The sequence below is a fragment of the Phascolarctos cinereus genome, unplaced genomic scaffold (genome assembly GCF_003287225.1).
Source record: "Phascolarctos cinereus isolate Bilbo 61053 unplaced genomic scaffold, phaCin_HiC Scaffold_3;HRSCAF=262, whole genome shotgun sequence".
NCBI lineage: Eukaryota > Metazoa > Chordata > Mammalia > Diprotodontia > Phascolarctidae > Phascolarctos > Phascolarctos cinereus.
In genome coordinates, this window is record NW_027555736.1 from 84,978,542 (window position 1) to 84,995,281 (window position 16,740).

Sequence of the window (16,740 nt, forward strand, 5' to 3'; positions counted from 1 at the left end):
TTCACCATGGACTTGATTAAAAAACACAATTTTTGTTTTTTTTTCATAATAAGGCTCAATAAACTAATTAGGGTTAACAATATACAATTTGGATTCGGAAAGATATTGAGTTACTGAAAAACAGTGCTTGGTGGAGATCTTGTAATTTTACAAAATTAACTGATTTTAAAATATTTTACAAAGTTTCTTAACCATACAACTTGAAAAAAAGTGATGCTGAGACATTTTTTTAAATTGCTGAGATTTATTTCTTAAACAACCTGCTGAAATGATTACACCATTTATAATTTTTAAATGAGCTCAGCAGCAAACATCACATTTTGTTCTAATTAAAACAATTAAATATAAATTAAACAGTCCCTTTAACTGACTTGTACTATTATACTATACAAATTCTTTGACATTTAAAATGACTGTCTTAGCTTTTCTTGATGAATTTCTATCAATTTCTGAATCTGCCAGCATTCAATCTTTCAAAATCATATGCAAAATAGAATATGTTCGATGCACTATACTAGACATTGGTGAATCTGCAAAGATATTAAATACAAATAACGTACTCCAATACCAATTTCTCTAATCTGTATTAGAAATATGATAGATTTTAAATAAAGTTGAAATGACAATTTTTGTAATAATTAACTTCAAAGAAATATCTCAATTTGCCCAATGCTGGGAAAAAGTAACTTTGCTCACCATGAAGCAAAGTTACCTGCTTTGAATCACTGGTGACAAGCAAGAGGCAGGAGACCCAATATATTCCAAAAGAACGTAAGTAGTACAGAAGACAATTCCAGCTTGAAAACATTCCACTGTTTCCCATATAAGGCACTCGATTTATGTTTTACATAAGTGGCTACAGTAACAGTCATCATGTTCTTATGATCCTCAGTATTCTTGACCTAACAATTTTGCTATGGTATTTAACTGGATATTTGATGATCCTTCATATATCACACCTAAAACACAGGGCAGGGTGGGAGGGAGAAATGGAAACAAGAAGAAGTAAACATATGGTGTCGAGTGTTAGACAAATTTTCTGCAAAAAGCTTTACTTGCCAATTTTGTGCCTTACTACTGAAAATCAATGAAGGAAAGAACAAACATGAACCCTTTATGGTTATCTTTTAGTTATTCTGTCTATTGAAAACAAACTTGTAGAAAAATTGTTCTACTGATGACAAAATTCACACATCTTTATTAACAAAAGTCCCAAGCTGATAAAGACTAGTATATGGTTAAGGATAAATAGTACAAAATTGATTTTAAATATCAAATTGCTTTGTCAAACAGAGAACTGTGGATGGCAAAGGAAGGATTCTATTTTGCTATAACGTTTCTCTAAGGTGTAAGAGGGAGTTACTTTAGTTACATGAGAACTGGTTCAAACAAAGTAAGAAAAGTAATGATGGCAGAACTCAAAAATGCAGGAAGAAACAGTAATTCGGGCGACCTGCCAATCTCTTCTTAATGTACCCTCCTACTACTGAATTGTACTAATTTCTAACATGAAATATTTCTCTATCTGGCTTAAAGATTTTTAGAGTCAACATTAGAAACTGCAAGTTTCCATCTTGTCAGTTACACAGAAGATGGGGAAACGTAGAAGAAGGCCTCCAGAACACCAGAAAGATATTCTGTAGGAGTTTTATGGGAAACCAAGGACAATAAGAGTACTGGATGAGGAAATAAGATGGGCTGCCATCTTTATCAACAGAAGGCAGATGAGACTGAAGATTCAATAAAGTATTGAAGTATAAATAAAACTTGGCTCTATTCTTATGGAATAGGTCATTATGAAGTCACTGGAATTTTACCTATTTAATTAGCAGGGAGAAGTTCAGAACTAGTCAGGCTCTATTAAACAACTAACTTCTAAAAATGTAGTGATGCATCAACAACTAAATTAAGCCATACCAATCATTAAAGAAATGCAAAGAAATTAAGACAATATTAAAGTTCCTACTTCGCATGAAATTTGTTTTCATATTTAGACTGTTATATAAAAAATATGTATGCTACCTTAAGAATCTAAATGCTAGTGATGCATTTTTAAAGGTACGTTGGTGCTTTAAATAAATTCATGGGAATTTTTTAAAGGAATAGGAAGGGGAACAATCCTAACTAGATCTCAGACAGTATATGCTGAGTAGAAGGTAATTTCTTATGACTAATTAAGAGTATGAAAAGAGGCCTACTTACCAATCTTTGCATCTCTGAAGTATTTTTCCACTGGAAAATCTTTGGTATACCCAACTCCACCCATCCACTCTATGCATTTACTAGTTGTCAGTCCAGCAACCTAGCAAAAAATTAAAATATTACATAATAATTTGCTACACTATCTCATACACTGGAATTAAACATTTTTACTATGAAAAACATCTGAAAAGGATGACTAGAGTATCATTTGGTTTCTGTCCCTTGCCCCCCTTAAAATGTCTTGTCAGTTTTGCAATATTTCTCAGACTCCACAAAACTCTTTCCTTCAGCTAACCCAGTCAAAATTAGTTAGCTTTCTGCACTGCCTATTGGACAAATTGCCAGGACTGGCTGTTAAAATGATAACTATGTAATTCTCTAAGCACCCCCAAAAGGCCTAATGTGTTAAATGTCTCTTTATGACATATATCAGAACAAAGGTTTTGTTTTCCTTTGAACAGTATTAACACGTAATATCAAGAGACCCTGAGAAATGGTTTCTTTGTTGTTCTTCCTCATGGTGTGGTTTATGGGACCTTAGATACTACATAACAATTTTCTATGGCATTTCACCTTTACACTTTTATCTGGCCAAACTGAAACTTCGAACTTGATCTCACCATTAATAAGCACCTAAACTGACTTGCAATTGATAATAATAAAGTATCACTATCAAACAATATAAATGAACAACAGTTTTCTTCCCAGTATGGCAGAATCCAGTAGAAGCTGGTTTTTTTTTCATACTGCACTAAAAAGAATTACTCAACCTGCATGAAAAGTGTTGAAAACTTCACTATGAAATGAAGTGTTAATTCTATCAAATAATTCAGTTTTAATTCAAGGATCCTACCAGAGGTAACTCACTAAACTAAAACTTTGTGCCCTCAAAAATATCAAAATGTCCTAATCACATCTGCATTTATTCAATTCCCAAGGGCAGTCTATCTAAGTCAGCAGACTTAGTAATTTTGGGTAAAAGTCTTTATAAACCAGTTACATACACAAAGAAGAAACTATTTTGGAGTAGATTTCTATTCTTACCTCTGATGCAAAGTATTTTGCCATGGAAGCTTCTTTTATAAATGATTTTCCAGTCTGTGAAAGTCTGGCAGCATTGTACGTCAGCAATCTTGCAGCCTCGAGCTGCGTGGCCGCTTGAGCTACTTGATGTTGAATTCCCTACGATATTCAGACCCAGAATTAAAGTTATAATTGTACTTTGCAAGAACATCTCTCATCCTTAAAGGAATGCCTTGCTAGGGAAAACTGTCAGACACAGAATGTAGCAAAAGGAAATTCATGTGCATTACTTTTTAAATATTGCTTAATCTACATTATAAAATGAAATACGATACCATATGCATTGTTAAAAATCCTCTTTTCTTAGAGTACTTCAAAGTTCAAATAACTCTTCACAATAAATATTCAAGATAATAAAAAATAAGATAGCACAAAGTTAGATAAAAAATTTTATTAAACTTAATTATAATTTCTAATCCTTCAGAAAAAGAGTTCATGGTAAATTCTAGTAAAGCCAAAATTTGGTTATATCCATTTATTTCATTATTTGAAAAAAACTTGACTCTGAAATTTCCCAAAGCACAAAAAATTTTCAAATATAAGAGCGCTAAAAATATTTTAAAACATTCATTACTCTCTTTGCAAGTGATAATAACAAAGTATCACTATTGAGCAATATAAATGAACAACAGTTTTATTCCCAGGATGTTAGAATCCAGTGGAAGCTGTTTTGTTTTCCATACCGTACTTAAAAGAATTGCTCAACCTGCATGAAAAGTTCTGAAAATTCACTATGAAAGCTGAATCATAAAAAATTACAGGAAAAGATAAACCCTTGGAAATGTTAGCTAGAAATATTTATTGAAAACTAAAAGACTTCTGATGCCTGAACTCAATGATATAATTACCCATTCGACTAAGAGCTAGCCTTCACTAATCAAACAGAGACTGGTAGAAGAAAGTTAGCCCTGAAAGTGAAATATCTGAAAAACATAGAAACACTGGGTGTTCACAACATAGGAGCCTCATTCAAAGATGAATTAAAATTTCATATAAAACATAACAAATAGTTATAGATGAATTAAAGAGAAGTAGTAAAAAGAAAAACAATCTTATTTTTTTTGTGTGGCAATTGGGGTTAAGTGACTTGCCCACGAGTAAGTGTCGAGTGTTTGGTCTGAGGCCCGATTTGAACTCAGGTCCTCCTGACTTCAGGGCAGGTTCTCTATCCACTGCGCCACTTAGCTGCCCCTGAAAAGCAATCTTATTTTACAACCTCACCTGAAAAACTGATATCCTCCAAAACAATCCTAAGATGGTTTTTTTCAAAAACTTTTTTAATTTTTAAAATTATAGCATATCAGCAGTTTTGCCTAAATAAGATGTTTTAAAGAATTATGATTATTTTCATAAAGTGTTTTATCATTTTAAATACAACTGAGTTTGATTCTACCTGCTACACACAAACACCTTTTTCCTATAGTGTAAAGGAGAAAAGAACCTCGCTTCATACTCTTTCCTTATCTGGTAATCTAGGATATGATACCAACAGCTCTGTGGAAATAGTGTAGTCCAGCAAAAAAAGCAGTGGACACCAAGAGTTTTAAGTCTGGTTCTGTCACTAATTAGCTGTGCAAACATAGAAAAGTGGACAATATCATTGGCCCTACTAATTTCATGATGCTGCTGAGAGAACTAATAAGGTTATGGACATGAAAGCACTTTGACAAATATAATGCACTATTCACCTTTCAAGCACAGAGGAAGGGTGGTATGCTGGAAGACAGTTCTGGGTTTGGGGCCCTGAGTTTGAATTCTAACTCCAGCTCTTACTAGTACTAAGTACTACATCTAGTAATCACTGAACCTTTCTGAGATTTAGTTTCCTTGTCTGTAAAATGGAGACAATAATGCTTAGGTTACCTGCCTTAAAGTGTTGTTGAGAGTATGGTAGTACCTTAAAAATGTGAGCCAATATATCAGTTATATATTTTGGGGTTTGCATCTCATAAAGACCTGCTGACAGGTTCTTTAAGGACTGTCGCTCTGTCCCAAGACAAATGCCAAGGGATTCACATGTACACTTACATGATTCATTCCTCATGACTCATATCCATTCGTACAAACAGTATTTGTTAAATGCTTACTCTTTGAAGAACATTAGGATACACTCATCACATTGGCTAAGTTTACAAAAAAATGAAATGACATGCTACAGGGGCTATGAGAAAATAGATTTTTTTAATCAATTAATTTATTTTTAGTTTTCAACATTCACTTCCATAACATTTTGAGTTACAAATTTTCTCCTCCTTCCTCCCCTCCTCCCCAAGATGGTGCGCAATCTGATATAGGCTCTACATATACATTCATATTAAACATATTTTCACATTAGTCATGTTGTAAAGAAGGATCAGAATCAATGGAAGGAACCATGAGAAAGAAGAAACAAAACAAACAAAAAAGAGAGCCAATAGTACTCTTCGATCTGCATTCAGACCCCATAGTTCTTTCTCTGGATGTGGATAGCATTTTCCTGTGAGTCTTTTGAAGTTGTCTTAGATCCTTGCATTGCTGAGAAGAGCTGAGTCTATCAAAGTTAGTCATCACGCAATGTGGCTGTTACTGTGTAAAATGTTCCTCTGGTTCTGCTCATTTCACTCGACATCAGTTCATGTAAGTCTTTCCAAGTTTTTTTGAAGACTGCCTGGCTCATCATTTCTTATAGCACAATAGTATTCCATCATATTCAGATACCACAACTTGTTCAGCCATTCCCTAGTTGATGGGGATCCCTACAATTTCCAATTCTTTGCCACCACAAAAAGAGATGCTATAGATATTTTTGTATACATGGGTCCTTTCCCCATTTTTATTATCTCTTTGGTATACAGATCTAGAAGTGGTATTGCTGGGTCAAAGGGTATGCACAGTTTTATAGCCCTTGGGCATAGTTCCAAAATTGCTCTCCAGAATGGTTGGATCAGGTCACAACTCTACCAACAATGCATTAGTGTTTCAGTTTTCCCACATCTTCTCCAACATTTATCATTTTCCTTTTTTGTCATGTTAGACAATCTGATACGTGTGATGTGGTACTTCAGAGTTGTTTTGATTTTCTTTTCTCCCATCAATAGTGATTTAGAGCATTTAAGAAAATAGATTCTTTAATGAACTGTTGGTGTGGCTGAACTAGTCCAACTATTCTGGAAAGCAATTTGGAACTATGCTCAAAAAGCTATAAAACTATGCATTCTCTTTGACCCAGCAAAACTAGCTCTATGTCCACAAAGAGATCAAAGAAAAAGGAAAAGGACTCAAATGCAGAAAAATATTTATAATACTCCTCTTGTAGTAGCAAAGAACTGGAAAGTAAGGGGATGCTCATCAACTGGGCAATGGCAAAGCAAGTTATGATACATGAACGTGATGGAATACTACTGTGCTACAAGAAATAATGAAGGAGATGGTTTCAGAAAAACCTGGAAAGACTTGAACAAACTGATGCAGAGTGAAGTGAGCAGAACCAGGAGAACAACTTATATGATAACAATTATATTGTAAGGACAATCAATTCTGAAAGGCTTAGGAACTCTAACCACAGTTCCAAAGAACTCATGATAAAACATGGTATCCACCTCCAGATAGAGAAGTGATGGACTCAGAATTTAGATCAGAGAATGTTCTTTTTTTTTTTTTTTTGGACATGGGCAATGGGGAACTTTGAATGACTACATACTTATAATGCAAGTTTTGTTCTTCTTGCCTTCTCATATGGGTGGGGAAGGAAGAGGGAAAGGGAGATTTTGGAACTCAAAATAAAATTTTTAAAAAGGGGGAAAAAGAACATTGTGGTAGACAATGACTAAAATACAAATTTTTAGATAAGCCATATTTAACCCCCATCATATAGCTTCCATTTTAGCCAAGGAACTTCTGATTCTTAATGCCCTTACTACTACCCCGTTTAAACCCTTTACAAATTTATGAGGGATTTCTCTGATAATGCAAAATAAATGATTAGGGTTAAGTGATCATTATAATTTTTACCTGAAAAGAAAATATTCTTTCACCAAACTGTATTCTTTCTTTAAGATATGGAATGGTATAGTCAAAACATCCTTGTGCCAGTCCTAACATCTGTAAATGATAAGAAAGAAGGCTAGATTGGCTTACATGCTCGTATTTTAATTTATCCACAGTGGTAGAATCTTTTTCTTGGCAGATATAATAGCTACTTTTGAAAACAATAATAGTTATTGGGGCCAGGGGGTATTTTTAAAAATAGGAATGGTATAAAATGGCCTGGCCAAAACACCAATGACTACAGGAGATATTATTTATAAGACATACTGAACCATATATAAGAAAGTAAGTCTCTTTGCACAGCAGAAGATCACAGTATTTTATAACCAACCTTCTTAATTTCCAATTTTCTGATCCCCCAAATGTCTCACTCAGATTGGTTTAAGGAGGTTATCCTCACTTGGGAAGTCACTTCTGAATGTTCTGTCTTTTTACCCAGTCTGTCTTTAGCTTCTCTTCTGAATCACATGTGATTATGATTAATAGGATTATTAACACTTTGGTGAAAAGGGCATTAGAACATATAAGATGTACAGTAAAAGCACTAATCACCTCCAATTCACACCACTGAGGCTTTAGTGAGTAAAAATGTGTTAAAATTTTAAATATGGCTTTTCCCATACTCTCAAGTGCTGAGCCAATTAAACTGTGACAAAATTTTACTTTGTGTATCCAAAAGCATGGCATAGAAGAAAGAGTACTAGATGTAAAGTCAGAAAACTTGAGTTCAAATGTCACCTCTGCCATATACTGCTGAGTGATCTCTCTGGGCCTCAGTTTTCTCATCTATAAAGTGAGGAATTTAAACTGACCCCAAAGGTCCCTTTCAGCTCTACATCTGCGAGCTCCATTAAATTATTATCCAAATGACTACCAATTTTGGGTTGTCTACTTTTTAAAGGGAAAAAATAAGAGTTAAACAAAGAGTTTTGGCAGAAATACCTTCAAACTCATCAATGTTTCATTAGTATTTCTTTATGTTTTCCTTTAATTTCTTGCTTTCAAGGTATACATAATATACAAATAATATCAAATATAAAATACAAATAATGTCTAAGCAGTGGGAGACAGCATACCACACTGAAGCACTGTCAATGAGATAACATGGTTATCCCATAGTCTTATTATTAAAATTTTCATAGAGACAAATGGTATTTTTATTGACTAAAAAAACTGATAAAATCAGTTATCAATCAAAATTGCATTCTATGGAAGTAAAAAGTCTTTTATTGTAAATGTTGCAAAGCTAAATCCTCTACATTTAGAGTTTCAAGGATTGATGTTTCTTTTCATTCTGTGACACATTCCTCTCTCACTAAAAGATACCCAAAGTATTAATCAAGATATAACTATATGACCTTAACTTTTAATTAGGTTATAAGAGTAACTTAGAGTAATTAGAGTAAAGCCAAGGCAGTGTATTTTACTGCCAGAACACCTATATTATTTATATCCCTGGAAACAATGAGATCTAGTGCTGCAGTTTTTAGTGCCACATCTGACAAAGTTTAATCACAGATAAACTTTAAAAAGGATAGAAAAGCCAATATCATACAGAAGCATACTATGTTGCCTTCTGGGAAGCCTGAGTAGCATAAGTTGAAAAATGGGGAGGGGAATCATCAGTTCTATAATGATGATTCACAAATTACAAGATACATATATTTCTGTACTTCAATAAATCTGTGTTCTTATTGATGTGGTTACATCCACTAATGATCAGATATTCTCATATGCCTCCCCATCCTGTGGGAATCCTGTCCATGTTCTCTTTGTAATCTGCTGTAGGGGTCCACCTAATTGCTCCTCTTGTTTTGATATTACATGGAAACCAATGGTGTACATCAGTTATGTGGAATAACATCAGCTAGATCCCTTCACTTAACCAGCTTGCCTTATTCTAGTCAGAAGCCTATTTGATGATAGCCTTTATATTACTTCTGTAAAATTCCTTGTTTTTAATGTGTTTACAATCTCTTCAAACTAGTCACATATCCTGAAAGTGCCCTTCAGGTGATGTTTGATACAGCAGTACCACAAAAGTATGGATGTTACGAGGATAGGCTTTGTTTCAAGAGAAGCTTATAGTAATTAAAATAATTCAGCAATTTCCAAAAAATACAATTTTTAATTCTCCTGTTTAGTTCTGGACCTAGCACTGTTCATTTGTAGTCTCTGTATTGATGATAATGATGTATATTCCAATGGACTATATCTACTACAGTATGAAAAACAGATATTCTTCATCTGTCTGGTTTTTCCTTTTTGGATATTTTAGGCCAAACTTTTAAAAGTAATTATGGATCTCATTTAGAAGATTAGGCAATGTTCTGGGACTTGATACAATCACGACTGTGTCATTAACAAACAGGGACATGTGAAAGAATTAATCATCTAAAAGCAATCAAGTCTTCCATTTGGATTTTGCTCTGATTATCAACCAATTAAGTGACAAGTATTTGTGAAGTGCTACTGTTTGCTAGGTACTGTGGATATAAGTACAAAGAATGAAACAATTCCTAATGGGGGAGAAAAACACCTTTAAAATATATACACACAGCATAAATATAAAGTTTATAAGGACAAACATTAAAAGTAATTAAAATACAAAATAGTTTGGGAGGGAGAACACTAGCATTTTGGGGAGAAAAGGAAAGGATCTGTGTATAAGATGGTGCTTGAAAGGAAAAGACACCTTAAATGACAGTAAAAAACACCCGTGGGAAGCATATATCTTCCTGGTTTTGATTTCACTTGCTACTTACAGTCACAGAGTCATCAAAGGATCACAGATTTTGAGTCAAAAGGGACCTCGAAGTTTATCTAGTTCAAACTCCTTGTTTTCCAGACGACTAAGACCCAGAGAACTTAGATGATTCGCTCAGTCACATGGGGAATGGCAGAGCTGGAATGTGAACCTAGAGCATCCAACTCCAAATCCAGCCTTCTTTTCTCTGTGCCATCCTGTCTCAAAGTTCTCTCTGCTGTTACAGCTTTCATGGAATTCTAGGGGCTCTCTTATTTTCCTAGGATCAAATATAATCTCCTTTGTGGCTTCGCAACCTGGACCCCTTCTCTCTTTCCTCCCTTCCACACATGCTACAGTCCAGATTACAGAGTCTATTACAGGGGTGGGGAACCTTTTTATGATGGAAGGCTGAATTAATATTTAGCTGTAATCAAAAGGCTGCATTCAAGAAATTTCAATTAGATATACTTAAAATATACATTATTTTGTAAAAATCTATGTACTTAATAATTTCAAAAGATGAACACTGTTAATTTTTAAGTTACCTAACCTTCTAATGACTTTGTTGTGTCTGCTTTTTGTTGGAAAGCATTTGAATATTTGGTTGCAGCATGGAAGTCCATAGTTTCAACTGATCCTCCAGATGGGTATCAGTCATTTGTGACTTTAAGGGTGTCTTGATTTGGGTTAGGTAGGAGAATCCAGATTCACAGCAATAAGTGGTTGAAAAACAAGAAAGTACTTTTTGGGCTTGTTGCCAAAGGCATTCTATTGCATTTTTCCGTATTTCAATTGGATCTTTCTTAGCATCAAACAATGACTTTTAAAATGTCATCTACTGAGAGCTCAAGCAATTCCATCTGTAGCTCTTTAGGTACCTTGGTGATATCAACTAGGTGAGAATGAAATGCTAATTTGAGTGTGATGTCATGATTCTCAAAGTCAATGAATCTTACATTGTATTCTCCAATTAATAGGTCTATAACAGCTGTGTTATCATGTTTTTAAATGATTTGCATATATCATCCTGCTCATCAATGACTTTTGCTAACTAGGGAACATGTTCATCCAAAATTTCCTTTTGAAGAAGCAGCGTTTTGAAAAAAGATAGCTTTTTCTGAAATGCTTGGATTTTTTGCCACATATCATATATCAACTTAGTTTTACCTTGCAAAAAAAATTCAAGTCACTTTGATTTGACATGACATCACACAGAAATACAGCATTCCTATAGAAATCTCCTTTCGATAATTCATATTGCTAATTCTTTCTTCATAAAATTTAACTATCGTTGTCGTAGAGATAAAATTTTGGCTAATACTTGTCCCTGTGATAGCCAATGCACTTTAGAATGATACAGCAAATCCACACTGAATACCTCAGCGTTCAACTTTACATGTAACGAAACTGACAATGCCGTGTTGCATTTGCACAAATACAGTTAACAAAACTTGTACCTTGTTGCAAAGTGTCACTTACAATAGTAGCTTTAGCACAGAGATTTTGCTGAGGCAAGATATAATGAAAAGAAATTGACAGCATCTTGATCTAATATTTTTTTAATCTGTGCAATAAACTCTTCATGTTTTCCTGTCACAGAAAGTGCACCATCTCTACATACAACCACTAAAGTTACCAAATTCTGTCTAGCTTCATAACATTTACCTTGAAAGTTGCTGAAGATATCTATTCCCTCTGTTCTGTTCACAACAGTGCCCAAAGCAAGTAACTCTTTGCAGAAAAGAAAATCTCCTGTTATGACCCAAATGGTAAGTATAAAACCTGTACTACGTCAGTAGTATCAGTTGATTCATTCAAAGCAACTGAATACTATAAATTTGCCATTTAAAGTATTGCATGAAGTTGTTCTGTTAAGTTGAAGGCTAATTTGTGTTGCCAATCAGTTATGGTTCTCCCTGAAAGAGGCAACTATTTGTATTTTGAAACATTATTAGGGTCTAAGCATCCTACAACTTTGATAATGCATTCTTTCACAATTTCCACATCACTGAATGGCTTCTCTTTTTTCCCAAGTATATAAGCTAAGTTGCTTCAGTGGCATTATTTCCAGGCATTATTGCTGCTTGAAAGACATGTCTATGCTTTTGCTTTTCATCTTTTAATTTCTGCAATATAACCTTTTGTGCCTCTCCCTCTAATTTAAAATATTTGTGGTTCTTATGAGTGTTATAATGCTGATGAACACTGGATTTCTTTAATGTTATACCGTAGTATAACAAAGCAAGCAAATCATCTTATCTTTAGCAGAAACAAGGCAACATTGCAATTCCCAATCCTCATTAAAAAATGTTTTCTGCTGTGTGACCCTGGGCAAGTCACTTAATCCCATTGCCTAGCCCCCCCCCCCCCCAAAATGTTCTCTTGGTCTTCTTTGACACGATGGACTGTTAAGCAGACAGAATTAAAAAACACTGTTGAGCTATGCAACTATTCACACATTCCACTTCAAACAGTTGCCAGAAGCTGATGACAGACTGGTGAACTCAACCCCCATAAACTCTCACCAACCAGCCTCATGCAGTAGTGGTGCTAATAAGGTGGGGAAAGTTAGAACCAAATAATAAGCGTAACAGTTATCAATTTAGCCCTTATAGCTTACTAATGTTTAATTGTGGCAGTCAATCTGGGAGGATTATTTCATTAAGACTTATTTTATTCTTTGGTATTTTAAATATGTTCATTTTGAAAATAAAATTACAAAAGATAAAAAAAAGTATTAAAAAAAAAAGGATCTGTGATGTAAAATTTAGATTCACTCAAAAGGCCACACTTAAGGACCCAGAAGACCACATGTGGCCTTAAGGCCAAAGGTTCCCCACCCCTGGTCTATTATATTATTTGCTATTCTGTAGAGGAGACATTCCATCTCCTACTCCTGTGCTTTTTCACTGGCTGTCTCATGCCTGAAATACCCTAACTCTCTGTACCCAAAGCTCCTAAATCTTTGGTTTCTTTCAACACTCAGCTCAAGCGCCACCTTTTACATGATTCCATAGGTGCTTGCACCCTCCCTCCTAAATCTACCTTATATTCATTTTGCATATACTTTATATATGCTGAGCCATTTGAGGACAGAGACGGTTTCACTTTAGCACTGGTGGCCCTAGTACCTCACACAATACTTGGCACAAAGTAGGCACTTAATGTCTGCTGATTAATTTTGTCTGATTCTGAAATATACATGAAGTCAACTCTATGTAGGAGAGTTTTTAAGGTGGCATCCTGTTCTACTGAATCAAATATATTCTATACTCAACAAATAAACTTAATGGGATAACGTATTCTTCAGTCAACTCTGTAAAGATTCAGTCTACTTAGAACATTATTTGCAAAATCCTGCTTCTTCCTTCTCTTCTCAGACCTTCAAGGATGCTCTTGATGTGTATGTAGATTATTCTCACAAAATTTGGTAAAAATGAAAAATAAGGCAAATAGGCCTTAGTTTTGATCCTGGTGATATGTCTAATATTCTTCTCCATCTTGTGAATATTCCCTTCTTTCAAATGCTTTGAGAATCAATACCTCAATACCCTGGAAACACTGCTGCCTGCAGCATGAATCTCCTCTGTGTATATTTATTCTAGTTCAGCTTCTTTTCTCATTTGTGTTTTCTTCAGATTCACTTTACCTTCCTTATGATGCACATCAGGGATTGTGTTAGGGTCCAAATGTGGTGGCTCCCCTGACCTCACTGGTGAAAAGAATTTGTCAATAAAAATTGTTTTGGTCACCATACTCCCTGCCAAGAATTTATACAAACAGAATAAGACATTGGAACAGAGTATCAGTGGAAGATTTATTTACTTAACTGAGAAAAATAGTCATCTTCTATTAAAAGCAGTCACAACAGGAATCCTTGCAAGGTATCATGGGGTAGGATATAGATAACCCACCCAGCCTGACTTCAAGTCTTACTTCTGACATTTTGTCTGGGTGACCCTGAGGCACTTAAGCCTTCCGTGTCTCGGACAACTCTCTAAGATTATAAATAGCAGACCAGCTGCCTGGTGCTCTGTGTTGGGGAAGGAAGGAATTCTTTACATTGAAGAACTATTGAAAGAAATTTTTTTACTCTGAAGACTTACACAGGTCTGGACCAAAAAAAGAAAATTCTTAGGAGCAGATCTGATCAACTTTTAAATAGTATGATATTTTACATGCTTATTTAATTCTGATAATTTTATTTTATATGCCCATATAAAATAATAGGTTCAAGTTGTTCTTGTTAAAATTAAGCCAAGTAGCTTGAGAGTCTCAAAGGACTAGTGATATCTAGTCCCATATCTTACCATAGTTGATATTATTCATATCTGACCTTCCAACCTCTTTTTTCAAAGCTTCTTCAGTAAGAATTTTATGCTTTGAAAAGTTGTTTTCTTAAGCCACATTTAATTTTAGGATGCGTTTTAGAAGTACCAACATAGATATTATTTATTATTTTGGTGCTCTTAAAATAGAGAAAAACAGCCAGTACTGTGTCAATACTTTTTTTCCTCTGGATATTTCTGCTTTCTTGCCCTTAATTTTATATAGAAAGTCTCTTTAAATAGCCATTTTCTTTCCATTATGTAAAAGAAGTGTGACATCTAGTGGCAATAAGCTTTTCTAGAAGTTTGACTTGACAATAGTTCTATAGCTTCACTGATTCAAATGCAACTGATCTAAGTTTGAACATCAGAAGGTGCTACTCACCTGTGCAGCAATTCCTATTCTGCCTTCATTAAGCATTTCAATGGCATATTTGTACCCACTGCCAAGCCGTCCTAGGATATTAGTTTCTGGTACCTGAAGAATAAAAATGTTCCATTATTTTTCATTTTATTTACTCAAGATATACAACATATACTTTTTATATCCTAACTTGAAAATATAAATGTATCTGCACTATGAGAGGAGTCTAACACACTGTTGTGGGCACTGGATTTATTCCTCTCTCTGGGCCTTAGTTTCTGCATCTATGTAAAATAAAAGGGTTGAATAAGACTACCTGTAAAGTCTCTAACCCAGGACCATTACATAAAAAGTGGAAATAAGGAAGGAATATTACTTAATACTTTTTGCATCCTGTATATAAAAATGAATACATTGCCTCTTAATTCATATTTTTATATTACTATAACGTGCATTATAAATAATGAAATACTGAAATTTAATTAAACACTGAATATTTATCAGAGTGAATATGTAAGAAAGCAAGAATAAGAAACTTTTCTGAGGATCACTAATCAACAATAACAAAAAAATCAATTTAGGACCACATAAATGAAAAACATTTATTTGGAAGTTTATGTGACATGGAGAGATAAATTTAAAATATTTTATTCATTAGCTTTTAAAACTGATAACAGGGAACATAAAATTTCATTTCATTTTCAATGAAGACCCTAGCTCCTTTCGAATGCATTTTATAGAGAAAAGGGTAAAACTTTCATAGAACAATATCGCCACCTTATGGCCCTTTATGATAATGCTTCAATGGATTTTTAATGCCACATTACATTTGAGCTCAAAAAAACCAACTTTTTAATAACTGCATTTTCACAACTATTAGCAAAATTGGGATCATCTGGTAACTATCCCATAAGGAGAACATTAAGTTGTAAGCTAGGATCAAAGTTATTGTCCTACGGTTTAATCCTCAAGGAGTGTACATTACGGATCAGAGTAAATTAAATATTATTATTCAAGAGTTTCATACATATAATTTGACATAATAAAATCTCACCCCTTAAACCATTCTTTTCATTATTCCTTACATCAAGTCTAACCAAAGCCTATTTTCACATTATGGTTTTATGGAAAATTGGGTCACACCTACCTTAACATTATCAAACATCAATGTATTGGTAGAAGATGCTCTGAGTCCTAATTTGTTTTCTTTCTTCCCTATCTGAAATCCTTCTGTATCACGATCTATCAAGAAACATGTAATTCCTCTATAACCCTAGGAAAGCAGATTTAAAAAGCACCATTAGCACCTTGGGTTTCTTAAAAGTTTTGTCTCCAAAGGCAAAAAAGGAACAAAAAAACTTACTATGTAGTAAACATTAATAGATTTCAAACCTTAATTTAACTATCATGATGAGAGAATGACTGCCATGTATTACATTACTTCCCTCATTTTTTTAAATGACTTTTTAAAAATACATTTAATATTTCAGTTTCCCCAATAACATGTAAAAACAATTTTTATTGTTTGATTTTTAAAATTTTGAGTTCCAAATTCTCTCCCACCATCTCTCCACTCTGCCCTCATTGAAAAGGCAAGCGATTTGATACAGCTTATACATCTGCAGTTATGCAAAACACATTTCATGTTAGTCATGCTGAGAGAGAAAACACACAAAAAAAACAAGAAAAATAAAGTTTAAAAAAAGTATGCTGGGGCGGCTAGGTGGTGCAGTGGATACAGCACCGGCCCTGGATTCAGGAGGACCTGAGTTCAAATCCGGTGTCAGACACATAACGCTTACTATCTGTGTGACCCTGGGCAAGTCACTTAACCCCACTGCCCAGCCCCTCCCCCCAAAAAAAGAGTATGCTTCAATCTGTATTCAGATTTAATCAGTTCTTTTTCTGGAGATGGATAGCATTTTTCATCATAAGTCCTTTGGAATTGTCTTGGATCATTGTACTGCTAAGAACAGCTATGTCATTCA

The 16,740-nt window shown here is 34.3% G+C and overlaps 1 protein-coding gene across 4 annotated transcripts in view; it reads right to left on the minus strand.

The window, feature by feature from the left end:
* Positions 1 to 224: 224 nt before the first annotated feature.
* Positions 225 to 16,740, minus strand: part of ACADSB (acyl-CoA dehydrogenase short/branched chain) — a 45,938-nt gene continuing 29,422 nt past the window's right edge. For 3 of the 4 annotated variants that reach the window (XM_020964179.2, XM_020964178.2, XM_078151012.1), the window contains 6 exons: positions 15,900 to 16,025; positions 14,774 to 14,866; positions 7,276 to 7,365; positions 3,247 to 3,384; positions 2,203 to 2,302; positions 225 to 959 (listed from right to left, as the gene is read on the minus strand). In XM_020964179.2, coding sequence (XP_020819838.1) covers positions 889 to 959; positions 2,203 to 2,302; positions 3,247 to 3,384; positions 7,276 to 7,365; positions 14,774 to 14,866; positions 15,900 to 16,025 — 618 coding nt within the window. In that variant the 3' untranslated portion in view covers positions 225 to 888. The remainder of the gene's footprint in view (positions 960 to 2,202; positions 2,303 to 3,246; positions 3,385 to 7,275; positions 7,366 to 14,773; positions 14,867 to 15,899; positions 16,026 to 16,740) is intronic. The other variant, XM_020964180.2, reaches the window with a different exon arrangement.